General features: G+C 26.6%; 1 protein-coding gene across 2 annotated transcripts in view; it reads left to right on the forward strand.

Moving 5' to 3' along the window:
* The window catches only part of LOC105849755 (cilia- and flagella-associated protein 61), a 73,956-nt gene that overhangs the window by 32,248 nt on the left and 14,718 nt on the right, over positions 1–26,990 (forward strand). For both annotated transcript variants that reach the window (XM_065800473.1, XM_065800474.1), the window contains exons 13-30: positions 1,895–1,916; positions 5,228–5,310; positions 5,592–5,631; positions 6,107–6,172; positions 6,370–6,440; positions 6,554–6,643; positions 9,990–10,026; positions 10,221–10,298; positions 10,410–10,547; positions 11,573–11,632; positions 12,638–12,690; positions 12,863–12,938; positions 13,023–13,073; positions 13,512–13,588; positions 14,200–14,304; positions 14,479–14,565; positions 14,700–14,856; positions 14,956–15,076. In XM_065800473.1, coding sequence (XP_065656545.1) covers positions 1,895–1,916; positions 5,228–5,310; positions 5,592–5,631; positions 6,107–6,172; positions 6,370–6,440; positions 6,554–6,643; positions 9,990–10,026; positions 10,221–10,298; positions 10,410–10,547; positions 11,573–11,632; positions 12,638–12,690; positions 12,863–12,938; positions 13,023–13,073; positions 13,512–13,588; positions 14,200–14,304; positions 14,479–14,565; positions 14,700–14,856; positions 14,956–15,076 — 1,412 coding nt within the window. The remainder of the gene's footprint in view (positions 1–1,894; positions 1,917–5,227; positions 5,311–5,591; positions 5,632–6,106; positions 6,173–6,369; positions 6,441–6,553; positions 6,644–9,989; positions 10,027–10,220; positions 10,299–10,409; positions 10,548–11,572; positions 11,633–12,637; positions 12,691–12,862; positions 12,939–13,022; positions 13,074–13,511; positions 13,589–14,199; positions 14,305–14,478; positions 14,566–14,699; positions 14,857–14,955; positions 15,077–26,990) is intronic.

Consider the following 26,990-nt stretch of genomic DNA (forward strand, 5'->3'; position numbering starts at 1 on the left):
GTATAACTTTGACAATAATGTTAATAATAAATGAATTAAAATTAAACTTTAAATTCATTATAATTCTTTTACATGTTGAAAATCTCAATTTTGATATGTTTACATTGTATTAGTATTGGGTAATGGGTAAGGTAATACCCGGGTAAACACTGATATGAATTAATAGTCATTGAATAGTATATGAAACTATTTCTTGTTCAAAAGTAAAGGGTTGACATGATAACATATAAACTTCTAACCCAAGTTTAGTTATCTTTTTCCATTTTACAAATATTAAAATGGTAGCTGTTCTATGTTCAGTTAAGTATCATCTTTTACAGTGTTTATAATTTCTCAAAAGTAAATATATTTTATAAATGACATAAGCAATGACTTATTAGGAATACATGTCAGTATATTTATATATAACATAAGCAATAACTTATTTGCAATACATGTAAATATTTGTTTGAAGAACCAAAAATAGTTAAAATATCTGTTTAATCTGTTTGATTTTATCAGATTGCTATTACCTTTTTCGTTACAATATGTTTGTCAATTAATCTTTTTTTAAAACAAATTTTACTCCTAACAAGAATGCAAGCAACTGCTAAATTAAGAGACTTCCTAGAAAAGAAAGTAGAGAGTTAGAGAGAAAGAAAGCTGACAGTTGATTGGTTGACAGTTGATTGGTTGACAGTTGATTGGTTGACAGTTGTTTGGTTGACAGAAGATTTAAAAACTGTAAATTGTATGGGTCTGGAAAACAATTTACAAGTTGGGAGAGAATCCAAAAGCACCATTGTTCAACAACAACAAAAATACTATGTAAATAAACATTTTTTTGAGCATGAAGAAACGGTTACAGTAAAAGAATCCCACTTTGCTGAATGACAAGTCATGTGAGATTGATCTTTGGTTGACAAAACAAGTGGTGATAGCTTGCTTAAGCAGTGATCATAATATTGTTTATAAAAAAAAAGTTTATGATGATGAAGAAAAGGGTCAACTTTATGATGATGAAGAAAAGGGTCAACTTTTGAAGAAAAGGGTCAACTTTTGAAAAAAAAGGGTCAACTTTAGAAGAAAAGTGTCACAACTTTATGATGATGAAGAAAAGGGTCATGTTTGAGAGCTAGATCAGATTCAACAACATAAAATGTATTTTTAGACTTTTTTTAAATAAGAGGGTTTAATTAGAACAACCAGTCAATATCAACCTGTCAAGAGTTCTATCAACAACATAAAAGTTGTTTCTAAAATTCTAAAGTAGTTTTTTTGTAAAATTGTTTTGTTAAAAAACTCTTATTGAAAATATTTTTAAAAAATCATTAATTAAAAAAAAAAACATAAAAAAAAAATTAAAATTAAAATAAAGTATACTTTTGTCCTAATAAAAATTTGCTTTATGAGCTCCATGTTGACTTTAAATGTTGTTTTTCTTCATGAGCTCCATGTTGACTTTAAATGTTGTTTTTGTTTTTGCAGCAAATTTTAAAACTAATCCATTAAAAAAATTATCAAGTCTTCTTGTCTGACAGTATTGAGGTTAATTTATATTCAAATGAGGCTATGGAGTAACTTAATGGTTAAGTAACATGTGGTTGTGGTGTAGTGGTAGATTGCTTGCTTCATATGCAAGTAGTATTAAATTCAATCCCCACATCTTTTGTATTATGATTTGCTGTTAAAATTTGATGCTACAATTAGGGTTGTAAAACAGTTAAACAAAAATTAAAGAAAAAAAGAGTAGCGTCTTTGACTATCCCCTTTGGTTTTGGGAAGTTAATTAAAGAAATAAAAATAAATAAAAATGGCCACATGAGGGTAAAGCTTGATAATAAGAGTTTAATAAGGTTGTCATCCCCTTCAGGTATTTTTTTGATTTTAATTTTTTTATTATTTAATAATTTAGAAATCCAGATGTACAAACTCAAGTATGTTTTTGTTTATTTGTTATTTTTTATTTTTTTATAAAATATTTTATTAATATTCATATATAATAATATATTTAACTAATATATCTGTATTGTAAAGATCTACAGTTATATGCAAAAGCTTATAAATGATATAAAATGGTTGAAGTTATGTTTTTTATTTTTATAAATAAACATTACTCCACTACTTAATTCTTTACTAATTTGTTTTTCTTTTGCCTTTACCAGTTTTATATATATGTGTATATATATATATATATATATATATATATATATATATATATATATATATATATATATATATATATATATATATATATATTAAATCAATAAATACGGCTGCATATAAACTTTTTTGAAAAAATATATATTTGTTTTTTTGTTTTTATTTTAATATATATTTTTCAATATTTATTGAATATTAATATATCTTTATTTATTGATTGGGATCAGCATCATCAGGTATAATAAATAAAAATCATTACAAATGTTCTCAAAAATTCCTACAACAAGAAATTGATTTCCTAATAAAAATATTTTTTGAAAACGGGCACGACAAGAACAGTTTAACTAATATCGCAAGAGGCTATATAAAAATAGATGAAAAAAATACCAACTGACAACCAACCATTTAAAAAGCTACCATGGATACCAATTGTTGGTCCCAAACTTAGTAAAGAGTTTAAAAAACAAAACATAAAAGTTATTTACATCATCTCCAAATTTAAACAATATATTCTGTAACAATAAAACAAAACTTCCTCCAAATACAAACCCAGGCGCCTACCAAATAAAATGTTCATGCAACTCTATATACAATGAATAAAACAAAAAGAAAAATTTAATTAAGATGTATTGAGCACCAGAATAGTAAAAAAGGAAAATGGGCCAGTTCAGGTGCTACTGAGCATTCCAAATCATGCCAAAGTATTTTGACTGGTTAAACCTGAAAACCATATCAATTGCTCCAGAAAATCATATTTGGAAAATTCGAGAATCCCTGGAAATGAACTAAGCTCAAGTTTAACTAGAGTTAGAAAGTGGCAAAAATGTTCTTAATAGGGATTGACAACAAAAGCTTGGGGGCCATATATATATATATATATATATATATATATATATATATATATATATATATATATATATATATATATATATATATATATATATATATATATATATATATATATATACATATATATATATATATATATATATATATAAGACTTACTTATAAAACTTGTTGTTAATGGAAGCATTAAATCCTAATTATAGCGATCTTTATTATTTCTAGTGTTAATGGCTGTTCTTTAACAGCTTCTTTTTATAATACTAAATTAAAAAATTATTGCTTATTCAAAACAAATGTAAAATGTGCAATTAAAAAATGTCAATGGGCTAATTAGCTTTGCTAAAAATCTTTTTTAGATTTATGAAAAAGATCTAAGAAAGATCTAAGAAGGATAAAAAAAGGATAAAAGACCCTGGATAGTATTTATATGGTGTGTTGTTCATTGCCTTGAGCTTGCAATAAAGGATATTTGATCAAAAACAGCTTTTAATGACGTCAATTAAATGCTTCTAAGTTCATTTTATCTTTACAAAAGAGCACCGATAAAACTTTGTCAACTAAAAGAAATCTATGATGATTACAAAGGTGGAATGGAATTTGACATTGGTGGATATCGACTTAAAAAATGCAATGGTACTAGATGGAAAACACAAAAATAACACAAAATTACTACTATAAAAATGCGTCTTGACAATTTTTGCTACGCATTCTTACAACTATGTGTAAATGTCAATATTAACAAGCTAATATGCCAAACATTTGCATATCAAGGCAAGTAAACATTTGCATATAAGGCCATGTAAATACTGCACCAATTTTGCATTCTATTATTACACAGTGTTAGAGCAATATCGGCATGCTAATACTCGCCAATTTACATATACATTCAGGAATTTACATTCAGCACTTAAAAAATCTTTATCAAGATCCATTAACTACAACTAAAAAGCGAGCTAAACTTAAGGGTTGACTAACAAAGTGGAATAACAGTAAAATGCTGTTTATTTTAACTATGTGTATTGACTTACTGGCAATTACGTCAGAGTTATCTGTTTCTATGCAAAGTGATAAAGTTGACACGGTTAATACTATGTATTTTCTGTTGAAAACAAAGTATCTATTTGGCTTTATTTTAAAAGAAGAATTTTAAAAACTCCATTGAAGAGGCATCGAGCTGAAAAATTACAAATGGTCACTTAATAACATTAAGTCAAAAAAAAAAGAAGAGTTTTATAAACATGTGAAAAGTTGCATTATAGTTTGCTAAGAGGAAGAAGCAGGTATTTAAAAAAAGAAATCAAGCAAATATTTAAAAAAAAATATCAAACAGCAGAAAGCAAGCAAATATTTTTAAAAATATCAAAAAGTTTTAAATTGTGAAGGATGGTATCAAAATGTAGTAGTGGAAAGCGTAGTAGTTAACAACAATCAGTTCGCATAACTACGAAAAGGAATTGAATTACTTTTCACCTTTCAAGTGTGCAATGCTAATTAAGAAAGAATGTTTTACAAGTTGAAATTAGTAGTAAATTATTGAAAACTGACTTTAGCTGCTGCTTGTCTACTCAAAAATCAGAATATTAAGAATAGACAGATCTGGTCTACCTGAAAATGAGTATAACATCATGCAAGCAATTAAATAAATGGGACTTACACAAGTGTTATTGTCCAACACAACAATGCTGCAAAGAGTATATAAAATATATAGAAAAGAAAAGTAAGATAAATTTTTTAAGCAATAAAACTAGTGAAGATAAACAGTTTAATGAAACTAACCTCTGGGAAAGTGTTTCTGAGCCAGAAAGTTTATTTTCAGATAATTGATTTATATTTTACATGACATTTAAAAATGTTTATTTAGATAATAATATATTGTATTACTATAACAAACTTGCCTTCTTATTGTTTTAATTATAGATAAACAATTGCATGAAAGCTGAGTATATATTTATTTGGCGCTAAAAATTGCACTTATGCGCAAAATTGTTTCATTAAAATTTAGCATGTATTTAGAATAAAAAATTAAATTTAGCTTGTATATTAATAAAGTTTTTTGTTATTTTTTTTTTTCTAATGAAAAACATTTCTAAACAAACAGATAACATACATTGGTTATAATAAATACTTACAATTTACAAATGGTATAGTAGCCATTTTTAGTTATAGTAATTTGATTATAGTAATAAAAATTATTTTAGGTTTGATTGTTGTTTAACTTGCAATATTTAAAAAATTTCAGGTTGAGTGTGTAAATGAGAATGTTCTTGTCGAAAGTGTGTTTTTTATCCAGTTATTTTTTATTGATAATAAATACGAGATGAGGTAAAAAAAATTTTATTATTATTTTATTTACTTAATTTATAAACAATTTATTTTCAAGTATAAGACAAAAGTTATTAAGATTTTTGAGATGAAGAAAACAAAAAGTTTTTTAATAAAAAATAAAATAAGGAAGTTTTCATGACAAAAAGTTTGTTTTTACACTATAATTAGTTTTAATTAAGCACTGATATCAGAACATAAAGCTAAATTATATTCTAACATTAAGTTATTTTGTATTTATATATTTAGATGAATGTAAGTTTACCCATTTTTTTGTTTAGATCAATTGATTTTCTTCCTGCTGTTTTTGAGATATTTAAGGTGATTTTTAACTAAAAAGAAACTTTTTTTTCTTCTTACAAATAGAAAGTTGTTGGTATACATTAAAATAATTTAGCTAGTAAAGTAAATCTGGAGTTCCTAATATTCTCTCTGGTTGTTTTTTATGTTTGAATTTTCATTTAAAACAAATCCTCAAGGCTTACATTAAACCTGATATTACTGATCGTCAAGTTTACAAGGTTTCGTTTAAAAAATCATAAGGTTTTGTTTTACAAGGTTTCGTTTTGTTTGCAGAGTTTTGTTCAATTTACAAAGTTTTGTTTAAAAAATCCTCAAGGCTTACATTTAACCTGATACTACTGGTCATCAACTATTTGGTTTTAGTGCTATTAAGGGTGTAGATACACTGAAATTTAAAATAAGTTTTGGTTTTCAAAAAGTTTCTCTGCATTACAAGTATTGAAAGAAAGTTTATAAACCTAATTAATAATTAAGATTTTTTATTAATTTACAGAAAGATTATCTAGTGATAACAATACCTCACAGTGTGCCTGAGTTTCCGTTGTTGCAATGCTTTCAGGTATTAAAATATTTGGTTATTATGTTAATACATTTAAATTATAATTTGTTTTTACTTTTTTAATTTCTTAAAATTTACAGAACAATACAAGTTACTTGCAAAACAATAAAACATGGCTTAGTGAACAATAAATACCTGCTTTTTACTTAACTAATTCATACTTCTAACATACTAATTTTTTGGTTTCTTTTTTTTAGCGCATCCCTCCTAAATGCAATAGCATTTTTTCTCAAGAACTTTATGTTTTTAATAGAAACGGACTCTTTAGGTTTTAAAATTTTTTTTTTTTAATTTTTTGTTTATAGTAATATATATTTTTTATATTAAATTGTTTTATTTTATATAAAATTAAGTTATTTTTTATACTTTTATATTATTTAGATCTTTCACAGTTCGTGTTTTAACTAAAAAAGATTTAGAAGGGGTTGAAGATTTAATAACAAACATTAAAGGAAGCAAATACATTATTGAGTAAATAATTTGAGATATTAAAAGTTTACTTGTTTTTTTAATCAAAGTAAATAATAAATTAAATATACTTAAATTAATTTTATTATTATATTCTTTTTTTATTAAAAATGAGTAATATTAAATATGTTATTCTATAATAATATGAAATATTTTGAATAAATATTTGAATGCAAATTAAATGGTTGCAACACCAAATTAATTTAAATTATTGATAAAAATAATACCATTTTAAGATAATAAAATTCAACAAAGAAAAGAAAAATGAAAAGAAAAGTGCACCTCAGGACTAAAAATATGTCTATCAGGTATAGAGTTAACAATACAGAATTATAAAATTAAAGAAACAAAATTAAAAGTTAAAAAAGATATTTAAGCATATTAATATAACCTGGTCTAAAATGGCAACTAAAATCAGCAGTTGCTAAAGCACAAAGGGGATTATGGGTTAAATATAAAGAACGTTCTTACTCAATGAGTTCTTAACGAGATGAGGTCTCTCTAATAAAACCTTATCTCAAATTTGAAGTACTAGTTTGGAATCCAACTCTAAATAATGCTTTTAGAGAATTTAAAAAGATGAAACAAAACTTGTTCCTGATATCAAAATATCTATGAAGAAAGATTTTAGAAATTTAACTTAACAACTTTTGAAAATTGCAAGGGTGGATATAATATTGCACTGAAAAGCTTCAAATGGATTACAAATTGTGAATTGATTCAAAAATCCCAAACTGCAATAGCAAGTCCAATTAAGCCTGTCATTTTGAAAAAGGCACAAGTCACACTTTTTTTCGAATTTCACTTTTTAATGCTTTTTTTATTTATTTAAGTGTTCTACATATTCCCTTTGAGGGAGAAACATTTTCATATGTCACAAGTCAACTTTAATTTTCATTTGCCTTATTACCTTTTCAATTGAAACGAAGCGCAGCTGAAGTGACATAATCACACTTTATTTGTTGCAAAAATGGAAAAGAATGCTGAAAATGCATATAGATCTAGAAAAAGAGTGTCGGGTATAAGGAACAGTGGAAATTATAAACATGAAAAAATAAAAAAAGCCAAAATTGCTGAGAAGCTTATAAAAACCACAAAGGAAATGATGTGGCACCAAGGCAAGTGGGTGCTTCTTGCAGTTTAGTTTTTTGTTCTATAGTATAGAATATGGACTATATTCATTCTCAAATTTTTGCTTATTTACTCATGTTTTACCACCAATAATTGGAAGTTAAACATCTTGAAATATAATTATTATAATATTACCTCAATATTTTAATTTATTTACAGATGTAATTCAAAGTGTATGGAGCTTGTATCCGAAGATGTTATAGAAAGTACAGTTTGTTAACAAATTTAGTAGTAAAAATGCCCTAGACACTTACTTGCAGTCATTGATTAAAAAGAAGGAAATAGAGAGAAGATAGTTTGGATCTGAAGAACTAAGAAAAAAGAATTTTATTTATCACACTAAGATTGAAGGTGTGATGAAAAAAGTATGCAAGAAAGCTTTTTGCAGCCTGCATGGAATCTCTATGAAACAAGTTAAAGGTTTATGCATTTTTTTTTATTTAAATGAGCAACCTATAGATCACTGAGGTAAATCTCAGGGATCATGATGCAACGCATTACCTGGAGAAACATTAACAAAAGTATATGAGCATGTAAATGATCGAATCATTTCCTGTTAAATATGTGCACTACTATAGTAAAGATGCATCATCTTATTATTTGGATGAAAAACTCAATGTGAAAATTATGCACATGTTATACGAACAAAAATTTTACAAAAAAATACAGGAAGTTGAAACTAAGTGCAAAAACGATCCAAATATGTATGGGATTGCATTTAATTTTATGTAAAATTTGTCACCTCCACATATCCTTGTCCAGGAAATATTTTATCTACGTCAACTATGACTGTATGAGTTTTGCATATATGATTTTAAAACTAGTAAATCAGTATTTTGTTCATATTGTGAAGGAGTTGCTAAAAAAGGTTCCAATGAAGTACGTACCTTTGTGCTGGATAATATTTTTAAAAATATTGGTAACGAAGCCTAAGAACTGCACCTATTTTCTTATGGTTGTGCTGGCTAAAATAGAAATCATGCCATGGTCCGAATACTTTTATCACTGGTAGCTGAACTAGATATCAATATAAATGAGATCAATATTACATACTAAAAAGAGGTCACTCATTCTTGCCATATAATATAATGTTTGGAACTGCAAAGCGACATATTTGAAAAAATGACCCGATTTACAAACCAACAGAGTATGAAAATCTTGCTGAAGCAAACGAAAAATTTCAAATTAGAAGGCCCAAAACTGAAGATATTATTGATGTAAAAAAATGGTGGCCAAACCATTATAAGAAACTTGTGCTATCTGAGAATTCCTATGGAAAAGGAGTACCCAAGGACTAAAAAGTAACTTTTGGTATTTCTAAAGTGTCACATTTTGCATTCTCTAAGACTACACCAGGTTTAGTGACAACACGTAAATCCATAGATTGCTTAGTTAGTTATGATTTCTAACTATTACAAAGGATGGGTACAAGGCCAACCTTACCATTAAGTAGTACTCCTGCATATGTTGGAAAATTGCCTTTCAATGAAAAAAAATATCGGATTTGAAAAAAATAGAAAAATATATTCCATATTCAATAGAAGAGTACCAAAACTTCTATACAGAGGTTTTATGCTTGGCCAACAACTTCGGCAAACAATGAATTAGTAATAAGTGATGATTAACTAACAATAATTGTTTTAATGTAATAATAAATCATTATTATTCTGATAATCTTTGGATTTTTATATACAAAAAAGTGTTCATTTCTAAAAAGACATGTCCATAAATTTAAATTAAAAATGTGTTATATGTTATTTTTTTGTAATAAATAAAACTCTAAAAATTTATGTATGATTTTTTTTTATCTCTTATATTTCTTTAGCACCAAAGACTTTTTTTCTAAAAAACTTATTTTTGTTGATCCTGAAAAGTTTGAATAAATGGACTTGTCTTCTTTTTGAAATGACGGGTTCAATTATGCAACAGGAAATCCAATTCTGCACTAGCAAGGAATGATTTTTCATCAAACATAAATGAGTTATAGCATTTCAGTATGCCCTGCTTCAATGTATATCATTACAGCATATATATATATATATATATATATATATATATATATATATATATATATATATATATATTTATTTATTTATTTATTTATATGATTATTATTATTATTACTATTATTGTTATCCTATTTTTTTATTTAAATTGAGTAATACGTTAAAATGGTAAATATATATTTTTATATTTTCTTTATCTTACTTGTATTTAGAGATGCTAATCGCTACAACGAATACAGAAGAGATAATGTGAGATTATTTTTTATTAGATATACTTAGTGCCAAATGATCAGGGATTCAAAATCCTTTGGTTTTGAATTCCTGATCTTTTGGTTTTGAGTTCCTGATTTTTTAAATTTGTTCAAATTTTACATGATAATTTAATAAATAACAGATCTGAAAATATTTAAAAAATTATATATATATATGCTTTTTAACTTTAGGATGGTACTGGCATATTTGCATATGTTGCTGAGGTGTATGACCAAATTGTTGGTCTTTGCATATTCAGACAGGAAAACGTAATTTTCTTTAGTAACTTTTGTGAACAAAAATAAAAATCTTAACAAGAAAAAAAAAATCATAATTTATCTTTTAACTTTTTTAAATTTGTTTCAATTGCTTACATTTAGGAAATAGAGTATATTCGTTCACATTACAACATTGAAGATTATATTTACTTTAGTTTTTATGAAGCAGATGAACATGCACGTCTTTACCATTTTGTATTAAATCCAATATTTCAGCATTATTCAACATATTTTTTAATGGTAAGTGCAAACTGTTATAAATCATAGACAAGTATATTTAAAAAAATATTGTCTAAAAAAATAAATAAGAATATATATAAACATTACTTGATTATATCATTCATGTTTCTTTTTTTAATGAATATTGTATTTTACGCATCTTTTAAGTTAGTACAATGACATAATTTTTATCATTATTTACAAATCCTTATTCTTTTTATAAAGAAATAACATTCAAATAACATGTGTCAAAATGTCATAACAATATGACTTTCAAGAATTGATTTCGGTGATGCTACTTTTTTGATTTTTAAAAACAATTGATAAGTCAAATTGAAAGAAAAAACAAAGTAAATTTTATATGTTGATAAAAAAAAAATTTTTAATGATTAAAATTACTTAAAAATGCAAAAGCAAAGCAATGGTTTTGATTCAGCTTTATCTAAAAAGTTACTTTAACTGTTGTAATCATGGCAACAGTTTCTTTTAAGAAAGAAAAAATTTTGTTGTTATAAATTAGAAAAATTTCAACTTTGTTTTGGCATTAGTTGTCAATGTGTTAATATTCTTAGATATTACAAGTCAAAGTTTCACACTAAGATAACAAATGAAAAATTAGTATTAGTATTATGTAAAATTATTAAAAATAACTAATGTTAACAATATGTTATGTGTTTTGTGTAAACATGTCCACAAATTTATTTTAACATTAAAAAAAAAACAACAGCCATATCTAATATTATAGATAATATCAAAATAACACTCTGCACCACTTAAACTGCCATCTACTACTACTACTACTACTACTACTACTACTACTACTACTACTACTACTACTACTACTACTACTTCTACTACTACTACTACTACTACTACTACTACTACTACTACTACTACTACTACTACTACTACTACTACTACTACTACTAGTACTACTACTACTACTAAAAATAATAATAGTAATAACAATAATAATGATGATGATAATTATTTATGATAATGCTATCATTTTACTTATTTTACTTATAATAAGTTTTTATTTATAGGAAGCTCTTACATTGTCTAAGAAGTCTTCCCTTTATTATACTCTTTACCCAGGAAACGAGGTTTGTTTTTTTAAATTTATATAATCATCGTCATTTTTATCATAATCATCATCATCATCATCATCATTATCATCATCATCATCATCAGCGCCTCCAACACCATAATCAGATTGTATTAAGTTATATAGAACAATGTAAATAATAAAAGAAGTAGTCTTCAATAATAAAGTTCTGAAGAAGAAATTAATTTTACATTCAGTTAAGTTCAAAAACAAAAATACTTAAGGAATTTTTTAAAATTTTAATTTTTTAATTAAAATATTTCTATAATGAATATACAACAAAAATAACAAAATATAAAGAAACGCCTTGCAACCTTGCAAATAAGATAACCACAACACTGATTGCACACAATCAGTAATGTGGTTGTCTTATTTGCAAGGTTGCAAATAAGACAACCACAACACTGATTATGTTTATTTATATAAATATAATTTAAAAACTATACATTCATATAAATATAATTTAAAAACTATTTATAAAGGCTGCTTTATTTTTTATTAAATTGTTGTTTACCCCAATAACTTTAAGATGAAACATTGACAAACAAAACCGATGCACAAAGAAATAAGCTAAGCACAGTGCAACCAGGGATATAGTGGGTATCAAACTTGGTACTTTTCACTTGTGATGCAAACGCTCTACCACTACTGTCTACATACTGCTTACACTACTCACTATAAAATTATGGCTTTAATTTAAAACTGTTAGAAGTTGTTAGGCGTTAACATATAAGCAATGCTAGTTAAATAATCATATATACAATAAAGCATAACTTAAAATCTTGCTGTAATGTTACATTCACTATTAAATTTATTTATAATTTTTTTTTAATCTGAAACTTTTTATTTATAGTTAACTAGTTGTGATTGTTTTTAGGATCGACAGACATTTCAAAAGTTTTACTTTTACCTTTTGAAATCTTAACTAAAGACTTAAAATGTATATAAATATAAATAATGTTTACAAATATATGATTATGCGTTGATATTTTTTTGTTACTAGATGAAAATTGGTTGCAGTCTACCAACATGCATTAACAACTTTGTACCTGTTAGGTGCTTATTTTTTTTGATAACTAGTTTTTGTTTTATTTTATTGAACTTTCATATTTGATTTTTTATTGATCAAAGTTAATCAAGCTAACATTGGTTTTCAGGAGTCTACAATAAATATGGAATAAAAATTAAAATGTGAAATAAATTTATATCACATTTTATTTCTTTAAAGTGTTAGAAAGCAAATTGTATATCCATTACAAGATTTAGAAGAAAACTCCCCAATGCCAAATATTCTTGAAGAAAAGGTAAGAATTAGCCCCAACAATTTTGACAAGTATGTCAAATTTATTTACCTCCATAGATTTTTTTGTTTATTATTACTTTTTTAGGAACCATATGCAATGTATCACTTTAACCGAAAAATGACATTTGAACATAAGGTTTATTTTAAGAAATATATACATAATAGTGTATATATATATATACATATATATATATATATATATATATATATATATATATATATATATATATATATATATTTATTATTCACCTCCACAAGGCCGAGAAGGCCACTACAGATGAGGAGGCTACTTAATAGTGCTTATAACCCTCTCTCAACTCTATAACTCTGAAACATGAACATATATATATATATATATATTTTACTCATTATTTAACAATAGATAACATTGTACCATTCATTGTCTGTAATGCTTATCAATTTTAAATAAAGGTTTATAGAATAAAATAAAATGTGTATATATATATATATATATATATATATATATACATTTTATTTTATTCTATAAACCTTTATTTAAAATTGATAAGCATTACAGGTATTGTTTATTAAGTACTTTAAATTTTTTTTTAAGGCTGTTGTTAATGTTCGTGTTGTTGTTGTTGGAAGCTCCGATGTTGGTTTATCGTTCTTACAATCTTTAGTTTATCGGTGAGAGTTGAATAATTCCTAAATTTTGAACAAAATTAAAAATTGTTTTTGAAAAATATTAATTGAAGTGCCAGTTTTTTTAAATATATTTGATTATAATGAAATATTTAAATATAATACAGAAGATCAACATACCAATATATTAACTGATGTTTATGAATTTTGAAAATAATGAAAGTTTTTGCTCTTCCTCCTCTTCATTATTTTTAATAGCGAAAGTATTTTCTTTCAAGTATTTTCAAGAATGATATGTTATTTTTAATAGCGAAAGTATTTTCTTTCAAGTATTTTCAAGAACGATATGTTTTTTTTTTTTTGTTATTTTTTTATTTTGGACTTGTGTCATGGTAACATATTAACCAGACCAATATCAGATATTCTTTAAACAAACATTTCTTTGATCCTGTTAAAAACATTTTTCATTTCCTCTAATTAAAATATTTTTTAAAAAGTTTAAAATTTCTTCATTAACTTCATTTTACTTGTGAAGATTTTAATTGAGATTTTGTTTTTTATGTTTTTGTTTTTTTTTGTTTTTTTATTTTATGTTCTGATGCACTATTTTTAATATTTTATGCTCTGATGCACTATTTTTAATATTTTATGTTTAGCTCTGATGCGCTATTTAATAATCTCACTTTGGTATCTGATGATGATGATTTTAACACCTACGATAGCAGTGATGATAATAAATTTTTTGAGAATTTTCTTCCAAGGTTTGTTTTGAATTTTGTTTTTTGATACTTAAATTTACTTTTAATAAAATTATATTAATTATAATTAATTATATTAAATTATTATAATTAAGTAAATGTTCTTAAATACTACCTTTTTAAAAATACCTTTTTTTTCTCTATCTTTTTGATTATTTTTTTAACCTTGTCTTTTAGTCAAAATTTCAACCAAAAATCACTCAGTTTGTTATCACTGAGAACATGGGTAAATTTTGTGTATGGAAAGTTGAAAAAAATTGACAGGTTATAATAGCTTAAATTTAAACAAGAATAGTTTATTATTTTTACTGCTTGTTATGACAGTGTCATCTTTTTTTTTAAAAAATGTCAGCAATTTTCATTAGAAATTGTTTAAAAAGCATTGTATTTTAATTAAGAGAGAAAAGATTAATTTATGTTAACAATAATGCTGTACCTTACGATCAACTTATATTATGTACTGGAGTATCATTCCATTGCACTGTGCCAGCAGATAAAAGCAGTAATAAGTTAAAAAAGATTGATAACCACACTAGTCAAGTGAATCCAAAACAGGTTTTAAAGCCTTTTTTTAAGTTTTAACTTGTTTTACATGTTTTTCATTTTTTACATTTATTTAAAAGTTTTTTAAAACTCATTTGTTGTTAAATGCAGAAAGATATGCAAATATTAAGTGGTGAGCATTTAGCTCAAATACCAAATGGTGTGTATGCATTGAACTCGAACAAAGATGTCTGTGCAATCTTCAAATGGTTAAAGTCAATTCCAAATGATGGTATTTTATTTTTATTATTTCTAATTCAAAGTTCACATGAATAAAAGTTTTATCATATATTTTTAAGAGAGCTGTTTTTAGTTTTATAAATTAACTTTTATTTATTTGTTGACTTGTCACACATGAACGATGAATGCTTAAGGGGAAAATGAAATACACTAAAATTAAAGAGAATTAGTTCTTGAGCGCATCAAGTATGACAAGTTGTCCAGACGAAAATAAAGAATAGCAGATGAGCATTATTTATTATACTTATTTAAAGTCAATTAAAAAAAAAACACAGCACTTAAACAAAATATAAATTAATACATATAATCTTCATTAAATACTGATGAACAAAAAAATTCCAAAATAAATATGATAAAAATAAATTTAAAATCAAAACAAACATAAGCTGAAGTGGATAAAAAAAGAATTAGAACATTTAACAATAATAATATAAAACATAATTTTTTTTTGAAGGTTCCAAATAGTTTTCAAGATAATTTTAGCATGTTTTTAATTTGATCACATTTTTGATTAGTTATTATAATTTATGATTGGTTAGCATAATTTAAATAAGGTATTTATGATTGGTTAGCTTAATTTAATTAAGGTATTTTTGATTGTTTAGCATAATTTAAATAAGATATTTATGATTGGTTAGCATAATTTAAATAAGGTATTTATAGGAAAGTCAAGGTTTATCTGAGACTATGTAGCTTTTTTTAAAAATTTGACCTTAATAAAAAAAATACCTTCTAAATGCTAATGCAAACCTACTCAAATGTTTCAGTTGGAAATTTGAACAGATTTTTTTTAAATAAAGATCTGACAAGCTGTAAGTTTTATATTTGAACAGATTTTTTTAAAATAAAGATCTGACAAGCTGTAAGTTTTATATTTGAACAGATTTTTTTTAAATAAAGATCTGACAAACTGTAAGTTTTATATTTTTGTTCTACTTTTTTTTGTTTTATTTTATCTCTCTCTCTCTCTCACTCCAAAAACTTACCTTGAGCAGTTTCATTTTTTTGAATAAAAAATAAATGACTTAATTAATTTTTATTTTTATTTATAAATAATAAATTTGTTTTATAAAAAGAAACTGCTGAGGAGTTTCTTTCATCAATTGGTAAATCAATAAGGCCATTTTTCATCTATTGCATTTTTTATGAATCAAATAAAATAAAATAACATTAAAGCAACAAATGGACAAGATTTGTTTGTATGTTTGTATATTGTTTATATATAGTTTATATATAGTTCAGTGCCTCTACTTTAGTACATTTATTACATCTACTACAAAAATCTTTTTTACAAATTTCATTAGAGGAATCAAAGTTATTTTGTTCTGAACTCTGCTTCATCACTTGTCAAATTCTTGTGCTCTACACTCCGGTTATGCTCCAAACCTTTATTAAACCTGGTTATTTCCAGAGATGCCAATCTTGAGACTTGAGCCTTGTTCTTGAGACTTATGTCTTGATCTGGAGGTGTCTCAAGGCCGTCTTGATTATGGTCCTAAAGCTTGGAGTCTTAATCTTGGTTGTGATTTTTGGACCTTTGCTGTTTTGTGCTTTCATAATCCTTACAAAAGGTATCAACACAATCAGTGGATTAATAGTATTTAGCAGTAAGCAACCTGTAATACAGGTTGTTAGTAAATAAATCAATAATAATAATTTAACTTGATATATTATGTGAAAATTTTAATAAAACATAAATTTATCTATAAATAATCTATTTAGCTCTGTTCGCTTTTATTTAACAACATAGAGACTGCATAACATCAATTATCAAATCATAGAAACTAAAAAAATACCTAAAATACCTAAGAACTTAATAATAACATAAAAGGTTCCATTAATTTGTCTCTTTATTAATAAACCCTCAATTAAGAGAGGGAGACATGCTGACAGTGCTTTCAAAACACTGTTAAAAAAAGTTGAAAAGGCACACAACAAATTATTACGATTTAAAAATAATTTATTATAAGCATAACAAATGTAATTTTGTAAATGATGCAACATAGTAGAACAAAAAAAAAAAAACAACATAAAACTGGTTTTGTAATGATACCAATAGACAAAATTATTTTTTCCTCAATCATATAGGATTCTAATTGTAATTCAGTTAAAAGATGAAAAAGTAACACATATAATCTTAGATTGATGATGCTGATAGGCTTACTAAAAGAATTAAAATTTGTAACTTTAAAAAAAGAAAAGTTGTAACTTAACTAATTTGTGGCATTAATATTTAGACACTATGATTCATACTTGAGAAGCCCACAAAACACGCTAAGTCCGAGTAAATTGATTTTGAGAAAACAACTAAAAACTGAATTACTCATAGTTGTGCATCAGCAGAAAAAATATTTTCTCTTTCTATTTTTAGGAAAAAAATAACTTTTAATTAGTCTAATATTTATATATAGGATAGATTTAAAATTTATATATTTATGACTTAGTTTTGCAGCCTCACTTAGTCCAAAGTGTCTACCATAAAAAAAAACAGGAAATTCACACGACTTGCCATTAAAGTTAGTGACACTGCTCGACTAGCATGCATAAAAATCTTGCTATATATGTTGCCAAGTAACACCACTTTTAAAACATAGAAACAATATAATAGAAACATGCATAAACTATAAACACATGTAAATATAATTGTTAAAAGTTATAACTAAGAACATTCAAAAACACAAAATAATTTGTGTAATATTAAATAACAATATATTAATAATATTTATTAAATAAATGTATATTTATTTAATAAATATTACACAAATATTTATTAAATAACAGTAACCATTATTGTTATTTAATAAATATTACACAAATGTTTTATTTCTAAATGTTCTTAGTATAGTTTCGGTAATTACGTTTATATGTGTTTAAAAATAACTTTCAATTTGATAGTTATTTTTATCAGTCACCGATAAAAACTTTCAGGCAGCGATTCAAAATCAGTTTTAAAATCTTTGGTCTATAAAAAAAATCTTGTAATATTGATTTGTTGAAAGTTAGCTTTTGGTTTATTCCCTGCCATAGAATTAAACTTATATTTTAGCATATTAAATTATGATAAAACAGTTTTAAAAAATGCACGTTTGACAGCAAGCCACACTAGAATTAAACTGTTTTGCACCTGTCTTTTAAAAAAAATTTGGGGTTTCGAGATTTTTAATATAGGCTGACTTTTTTTTTGTCATTTCAAAACTGTTAGTTATTATTGAATTTAAGTTAGGTTTAAGAAATTAGTTTCCACCCACTTTTTTATTAAGATACCACCCTTACCCCTACCCTCTTGTTTATTAGATCTAGAATAAAATTCCCACCAACTTCCCTCCCCTCTTTGTATTAAGCACGCAAGAGTACTTAAGTTCCATTAATATATTTAAACTTTTATATTTTAATATAAAAGTTTGTATATATATTAAACTTGAAAGATTGAATAGATCTTACACAATATATCTTGAATATATCTTATCTTATTATTGCATATCTTACATACGCAAAAAAAGCAAGAACGCAGCTTAAAATATTAAAATTAAAAAGCGTTTTTACAAATTATTATTGCATAGTTATGCAACAACCATCAAAATATTTCAAAATTTTTTTTTTTTATTTTTAATACCTGATAAGTTGATATGAAGAGTTTAATGAATTTATTAAAATTAAAATTAAGAGTTCATTAAAAACAAATTCTTTAAATTTTTTGCTTGTGACTAAATTTCTTCCAACAAACTTATGTAAATAAAGTTTCTCTTGTACCATTTTGTCTTGCTTTATTGTGACTTTTGTCTCAAAAATAAACTAAGAAAGCATGACAAAAAACAAAGTATAAATATTTAGACAATATTTTTTTATAAACTCTTGTTAAATTTTTAGTTTTATATTTTTAATTCAACTTTTTTTTTTTTAAATTTCTAATTAAAAAAGTTGAATTACGCTAGCTCTTTTGTACAAATGTATTTTTAAATCAAAGAACTATTTAGTTATTACAAATATGCAATACTCGATGTAGTTAAGGCAAATTACTAAAACTTAAATCGAAAATTTTTTAAAAAGTCTTTTTAAAAAATTTTTGATTTAAGTTTTAGTAATTTTTTAAAAGAAATGAAATAAATATAAATTTAATTTTGTTTAATATAACTTTATTTTGCTTGTTTTTTAAAAATATTTTAAGTTTAAAAAGAGACTTTAATAAAGTCTCTTTTTAAACTTCTTTAGGGTTTTGCTCAGTCAGTTTGTCGCTTTGCTTCAATTTGTTTGAATAAAATTTAAAATCGTCTTTAATTTGGACATGATTAAAAACCAAAAGAGCTGGAACTTTTACAAAGTGTTTAAGTCAATAAATATTTTGTTTTTTCACCTAAAATTATAAAGTTCTCTACTTAATAAGTAAAAGCAAACAAAAAATTTTAGTAAGATGTTGGTAGTTGCTATTTTTATTCTATTTTCTTTAGGAATATTCTATTGCCTAAATGTTTTTGCAATAATTAAAATAATTCCAGCATTGAGCAAAGTCTTACTTAAAAATACTGTATAATTTTATTATCCATGTTAATATATGCACAATGTACCATAACATAATTGTATTATCCTTGTATGTTTATGTTTTATTATAGAGTAATGTGTATTAGTTTAAATATAAGTGAACACGAGTCTTGTGTTAGATTTTTATGTGTTAGAATATAAGTCTTGATCTTGGTCTTGGAAAAACGTTCAAAAGCTTTTTCTTAGTCTTGGATTTAAAATCTTAAGTCTTGGTTATGGATTTGAAATTTTAAGTCTTGGTCTTGCTTTAGTGCTTTAACCCAAATATCTTAGTATTAGTCTCGGTTCGGATTTTACTTTCTTTACTACATCTCTGGTTATTATTGCGATTTTTTGTATTTGAAAACCATTAGTATAACTCTTAGCGTCTTTACTGGTTAATTGCGGTATTGGGTTACACGGTGTTATAAAATAGGTTCTAACATTAACTTTCTGACCCGGGAAAACCCTTTGGTGGAATGTTAGCTCTTACTATGGTGATCACTTAGATATAAGTATCAAAATCAGATTACAACGTCCTGGCAAGTTATTTAAATTTGAATTTTAATCCCAGTTAACTTTAAACGTTTAATATACATATTAAAACATATTATAAATGTTTTCAACATGTTTTCTGTTTAATAGAATACTTTATTGATTGCACAAACATGCAAAGTGAGAGCTTATTTTGCTTTTTATAGTATTAAAAACCTCCAATTTGCATAAATATAAACAAGGAAAGCAAAGTAATACATTCTTGAATTTACACAAGTTACAAACATAAAATATATTAATTGTACAAACATGCGAAATGACAGCTTATTTTGCATTATTACATCCCAAAACTATGATTAGTTTGTAAAAACTGTTTTAATTGATATGAAATGTATTTCATTATCACTTAAATTATTTTTGAATAATTTTCTACTATTGAATTCTGGGAAAAACCATGTTATTTTTACTTTACTAATGAGAGCTAAACTGAGCACATTTAATTTTACCAAAAATGTCAAATACTGCTAAAAACCATCAAGAAAGTAGAAAAATTGTTTGTTTTCTTTGTTTTAGTGAATGTCAGCGAGAGCTAACATCAAATCTAAAAGAAAGATGTCAGATTATACTGAAAGAGAAAATCGACTTTAATGATGACAAAGTTCCACTTGGAATAATGATGACAAAGTTCCACTTGGAATAATGTCTTTCTTGTTTAGGAAGGAAGCAAAGTGGAGAGGACATCACACTCCCATCATTGTATAAGCTTAAGACTATAAAACTTTGGCTAGAAACTCGAGGCTCTTACTGTGACTGCTTGATCTGTTTAATTGGAAAACTGAGACACAATGATCAAATGAAAATTGATTTTACACAAAGTTTAGCAGCAAGAACACCTTCTTTAACCGAAGAAAAAAAATGTTCAGACTGTTTTTTAATTATTGGCAGAGGATTGCCTCACAACTGCACAAAAAGCACTTTTAGAAATAATCTTGTTGCTGTTGTAACAAAGGATCCTTTGGCATCAGAAAGAATTGCAGCTCTTGTTTTTTCAAATAAAGCTCTTTCTCCACATGGAACTGTTCGATTAAGTCAACCATATGGTGGAAGAATGCTACTAGTAACACCAAGTATGAATTTAGTTTTTTATAGTTCAAATTAATCACAGGTTAAATTGTATAATTTTTTGCTTTCATTATAGGTTCGTCATCAGCTAGACAACTTTTCTCTTCAAATTCATCAATAAGTGTAAAAAACCTTGCTAAAGTTCAAGCAATCACAGGGTTTTCAAACAATGGCATCAAGAGGTTACCAGCTACTATTAATCAGTCAACATCAAAACAGATTGTTGAGAAAAATTACGCCATAAAATTTGACAAATTCAGCAAGCAACTTGTACATCATTTCACAAGTTCATTAATTCAAGATCACGCTGGATGTGTGAGGACTGTCATACATTGCAAGGACTTCCGTGAGCTTAAAAATAAAATTATAGCCATGAGAAGTACATCAAAAAATCACATTGTAAAGGTTGGAATTAACAAAGGAGGTGGGTTTCTGAAAGTTAGCCTGGGAATTATTGAATTAAATCATGAACTTAGCATTCCCCCAGCAAAACTCAACTGTACAAGCAAGGTTTTTAAGGACACTGGTGTAAACAACAACTCATCATTGATGTCTCTGAAGAACTTCAAGAAATTATACCAAGGTTTTCCAAGTATTTGAGTTGATTAAATTGAAAGACCAGGAGTTTGTCATGTCCTGTGATCTAAAACTTGCAAATATTATTTGTAGACTTCAAGCACACTCAAGTGCACATCCCTGCACCTGGTGGGAATCTGGTTTAAAAGAAATTATAAATCAAGGGAAATTGAAGACTTTTGAATCTCTGAAAAAAAATGTCTCACTCTTCAAGTCAGCTGGTTCCAATGTCAGAAAAATTTGTGGCTATAAAATGTTGTTCATTCTCCAATATTTAAACTACCTGGAGACACTTTGGTTTTGAAGTTTCTTACTCCCATGGAATTGCGTCTCCTAATTGGAGTTTTTAATCATCTTTTTGCTGCGCTGCTTCAAGTTTTTCCTCGACCAACTCTTTGGACTGATGCATTCCACATTAAACAACAACCTTACCATGGTGGACATTTTTCAGGAAATTAGTCCAGAAAGCTGCTACACAATATTGATATTCTTAAATCAATTGCTGAGAAACACTCATGCTATACAGCCATCCCATTCATTGCTTTTTGAAAATGCGGTAGTATCTGGCTGTTTTGGATGCAACCTTAATCCAAACTACCCACAAATAATTGAAGCATTCAGAGTGTCTTATCTAGCATTGCAAAATGTGTCTGTAACACCCAAGGTTCATGCAGTATTTTTTCATGTAAAAGATTTCATCGACAGACATGATCAAGCTCTTGGGCTTTACTCAGAACAGGCAACAGAAGCAATGCATCACAATTTTCAGATACATTGGCAAAGGTACAAAAGACCCAATCTTCATCCAGAATACAGTAAGAAGTTGCAATGTTGCATTATTGACTTCAAAAGTAAACATTGTGTGTGAAAAGTCGTTTTAAGATGGGATTTATGAATAAATTATTTTTAAATTTGTTCTATTTAAAAGAAACAGTTTTTTTGTGAATATATATTAAGTTTGTTACTTGTATAACTTTAAGAATATAATATTTTGCTTTCCTTGTTTATATTTATGTAAATTGGAAATTTTTGATATTATAAAAAGCAAAATAAGCTCTCATTTTGCATCTTTGTGCAATCATTATAAATCATTATAAAAGTATTCTATTAAACAGAAAATGTGTTGAATATGTTTATAATTTTAATACGTATTAATATGTATATTAAACATTTAAAACACGTTTTGTGTTAACTGGGATAAAAATTCAAATGTAAATAACTTGCCAGGACGTTGTAATCTGATTTTGATACTTAAAGGGTTTTCCGGGTCAAAAAGTTAATGTTAGAACCTATTTTATAACACTGTGGTTATTTCACAGCACCTAAGTTTATAATAAAATTGCATTACAATTATGCAACCATTTAAAATTAGGAGCAAATAACTATGGAGAGAAATATATTCATACTACTAACTTGATAAAAATAGGCTAATTAAATATGTTTTTAAAATCTCATTTTTAAAATTACATTTAACAAGAGTTAGATTTTTTTTTATTATATATATATATATATATATATATATATATATATATATATATATATATATATATATATAAAAGGGTGCAAAGAAAAGCCACACTCAATTTTTTAATAAAAAAACCAACAAAACATAATTTAAACTCATATAATAAGAGTAATTCAGGACAATTTTTATAGAAATGTATATAATGTTATTGTACATTGAAAGAATTATTGTACAATGAAAAGAAATTAGGATTTGTAATGTATTTTTGAAGTTTTAGCTGTATTAGTACATACTACTGTGATCAAAAAGTAAGGTGAATTTTTTTATAAAATGAAAAATCTTTATTTATTCTTCCAAATCTGTATCGTCCCCCTCAAAATAATCCCCCCCAAGCCCCAATGCACTTTTGCCAACGTTTTTTCCAGTCTTCGAAGCATGCCGAAAAGTCCTCGGTAGGGATAGCCTTCAATGCGCGTGCCGATTCACGTTGGATCTCTTCAATGGACTCAAAACGATTTCCCCGGAGTGGTCTCTTGAGCTTTGGGAACAGCGAAAAGTCACACGGTGCTAAGTCAGGCGAATACGGTGGTTGTGGAGCAACATGGGTAGAGTTTTTGGAGAAAAACTCATGAAGAACCAGTGCTGTGTGCGAAGGCGCATTATCGTGGTGCAAAATCCAAGAGTTATTGGCCCATAATTCCGGTCTCTTTTTGCCAATAACTTCACGCAAACGTCGCATAACGCTTAAATAATATTCCTTGTTGACAGTTTGGCCAGTTGGAAGGAATTCGTAGTGCACGACACCACAATAATCAAAGAAAACAGTCAACATGACCTTGATTTTTGAGCGACTTTGACGTGGTTGCTTCGGTCTCGGCTCGCCTTTTTCACGGTATTCATTCGATTGGTCGGTTGTTTCAGGGTCGTATGCGTAGACCCAAGTCTCATCGCCAGTAATAATTTGTTTGTAGACGTCTTGATAGTCAGAAAGCATTGCTTCACACATTTTAACGTGGCGCTCTTTTTCAAAGAAATTGAGAAATTTCGGCACCAAACGTGATTTGAGTCTTCTGAGGCTGAAATGATTTTTCAAAATCGCTTGCACCGACCCAAATGATATTCCAACCATGTCAACAAGGTCTCGAATGGTTAACCGACAATTTGCAAGCACCAATTCTTTGATTTTGTTGATGTGGCGATCATCAATCGAAGTCGATGGTCGTCCGGAGCGTTCCAAGTCATCAACACGTTCTCGGCCTTCTTTGAAGTCTTTGTACCACTTGTAAACATTTTTTTGAGACATAGTCTCTTCACCAAAGGCCTTTTGCAACATTCGATACGTTTCAGCAGCAGAAATATCATTCCGCAAACAAAATTTAATAGCACTTCTTTGCTCAACAAAATTAGACATCGTGAAAATCGCCGAATGCACTTTTGGTACTTCAGAAACAAGCGTAAACAAAAAAAAATAATTATGAGTTTGACATGTAATTTGGCGCAAATGTTAATGACATTCCTACCAACTTAAAAATAAAAAAGATTGGACGATTCGAACAAGGCGGGAAGTTTAAATTAAAAATTCACCTTACTTTTTGATCACAGTAGTAAATTGCCCATCCTTTGTTTCTTATAACTTTTGCGCATTTTGAAGGCATCAATCTACAAGTTTTTTTAATTAGTCCTTTGGCAAACCATTCCAATCGGCGAGAAGAATTTGGAACAGTTCATCTTCATTTGTTGCTGTATGTTGCTTGCAGTTCTTTATCCAATATAGACCAAAGATTTTTTATTGGATTTAAATCAGGAGACTGAGTTGGTCAAAACAATAAGTTATATCAATTTTGATTCCAGATATCTTTTAATCAACCATGCTATATGTTTGGGATCATTATCTTGTTGAAAGATATAGTTTTTATTATGGAAAAGTTCTTGTATTCTTGGTCCAAAAGGACTAATTAAGATTTTGTGATACAAATGCTGGTCCATGGTACCCTCAACCCAGTCAAAGCTTTTCAACTTTGTATGCAGTGATACGACCCCAAATGTTATTCTTTTTGTTATGTTTAATGGTTGCCTTGTATATATGGGGGTTGAACTTTTCCCCAAAAAATTTCCAGCAGTTAGATCGACAATTATAAAACAACATAAAAGGAGACTTATCACTCCAAATAACTTTAGCCCATTGTTCACAAGTCCAATCTTTGTGCTCAATTCACCACTTTAATCTTTTGTTGCGATTGATTTCACTAACAAAGGGGTTTTTTATTTACTTCCCAGAAAAAAGCTCACTTGATGCTTTTATTCGACGAGATGTTTTCCATTTTGAAATATTAGTAAGGTTCAAATCCAGTTTTTTCTCAGAATATGTAAGTTTACGATCTTTTTATTAACAACCTAAAGAAAGTATTGATTTTCCTTTTTTGAAATTTTAAGTTTTCTCCTAGATTCAACAGACGTTTCAGCTGTACTAGTGTGTTTGTATTTCTTCATTAATCTACTAATAGTTGAGTTTTATTGTTTAAAGCGTTTTCAAATGCTTCTGCAAGACTCTCCTTTGCCAGCAGCTTTAATAATTTGTATTCATATGTTTAATAATCCGATTCATATATATGTTAGTTGTTTTCTAAAACATTAAATGTGTCGGTATTATTTCATTTTTTAAATATTTTATTTAAATATTAGTGTATATATAAACATACCTTTTTTGTCCTAGATTTTTCACTATCGCATCAAATTTTTTTGGTTTTGCTTTATTATACATTATATTCTGAAAATCAAGAAAAAATGTTAGTGTGGCTTTTTTTTTTGCACCCCAGTGTATATAAAAATATATATATATATATATATATATATATATATATATATATATATATATATCGTACACCCAGATCAAGGGTGCCACAAGTCAAAAATTATGGATATTGAGTTATGAATGTCATTTGATAGTATGTTATGTGTTGTACATGGTGACAAAACACCACAAGTCTAAAACGAATGTTTACAAAATGACAGATTTATATATATATATATATATATATATATATATATATATATATATATATATATATATATATATATATATATATGTATATATATATAACACGCAAATGTTGGACGAAAGTCAAAACTAATTAAAAGTGACGTATGTGTTTGCGTAAGAATCATTTGTTTCTTTCCGTGCTTCCCAAATGCAACAAACTATAGAACTATATATATATATATATATATATATATATATATATATATATTTATATTTAAAACATCTTCGCTTCCAACAAGGCTGCAAGCAGCCACTAATTAAAGTTGGAATTTACTGAAAGAGAAAATATGAAGATTGTAGAGCAAGATAACTATTGACAGGCGACTTAAAAGATTGCAAATTATATGAATCAGGAAAGCAAGATGAAGGAAGCGAATTCCAAAGAACTGATGTTCGAGGAAAAAAAGTAGACAAATAAGCGTTTTTGGAGCACTTAGAAACAGTCACAGAAAAAGGATGACACTTAATTAAATGACGAGTAACACGAGAATGAATTTTAGTAGATGGCACAAGAGATGCTAGCTCTTTAGAGCAGTGCCCATTATAGTATTTGTAGAAAAGAGAAAGAGAAGCAACATTACTACGATGTGATAATGGTTGGAGGTTAATTGCAAGAGCAGGTCCAACTATGTTTACAATGCGTTTTTGCACCTTGTCTAAAAGTGAAAGGGCATCATTAAAAGAACCGCCCCA

This window comes from Hydra vulgaris, chromosome 06 (genome assembly GCF_038396675.1).
Source record: "Hydra vulgaris chromosome 06, alternate assembly HydraT2T_AEP".
NCBI classification, from domain to species: domain Eukaryota; kingdom Metazoa; phylum Cnidaria; class Hydrozoa; order Anthoathecata; family Hydridae; genus Hydra; species Hydra vulgaris.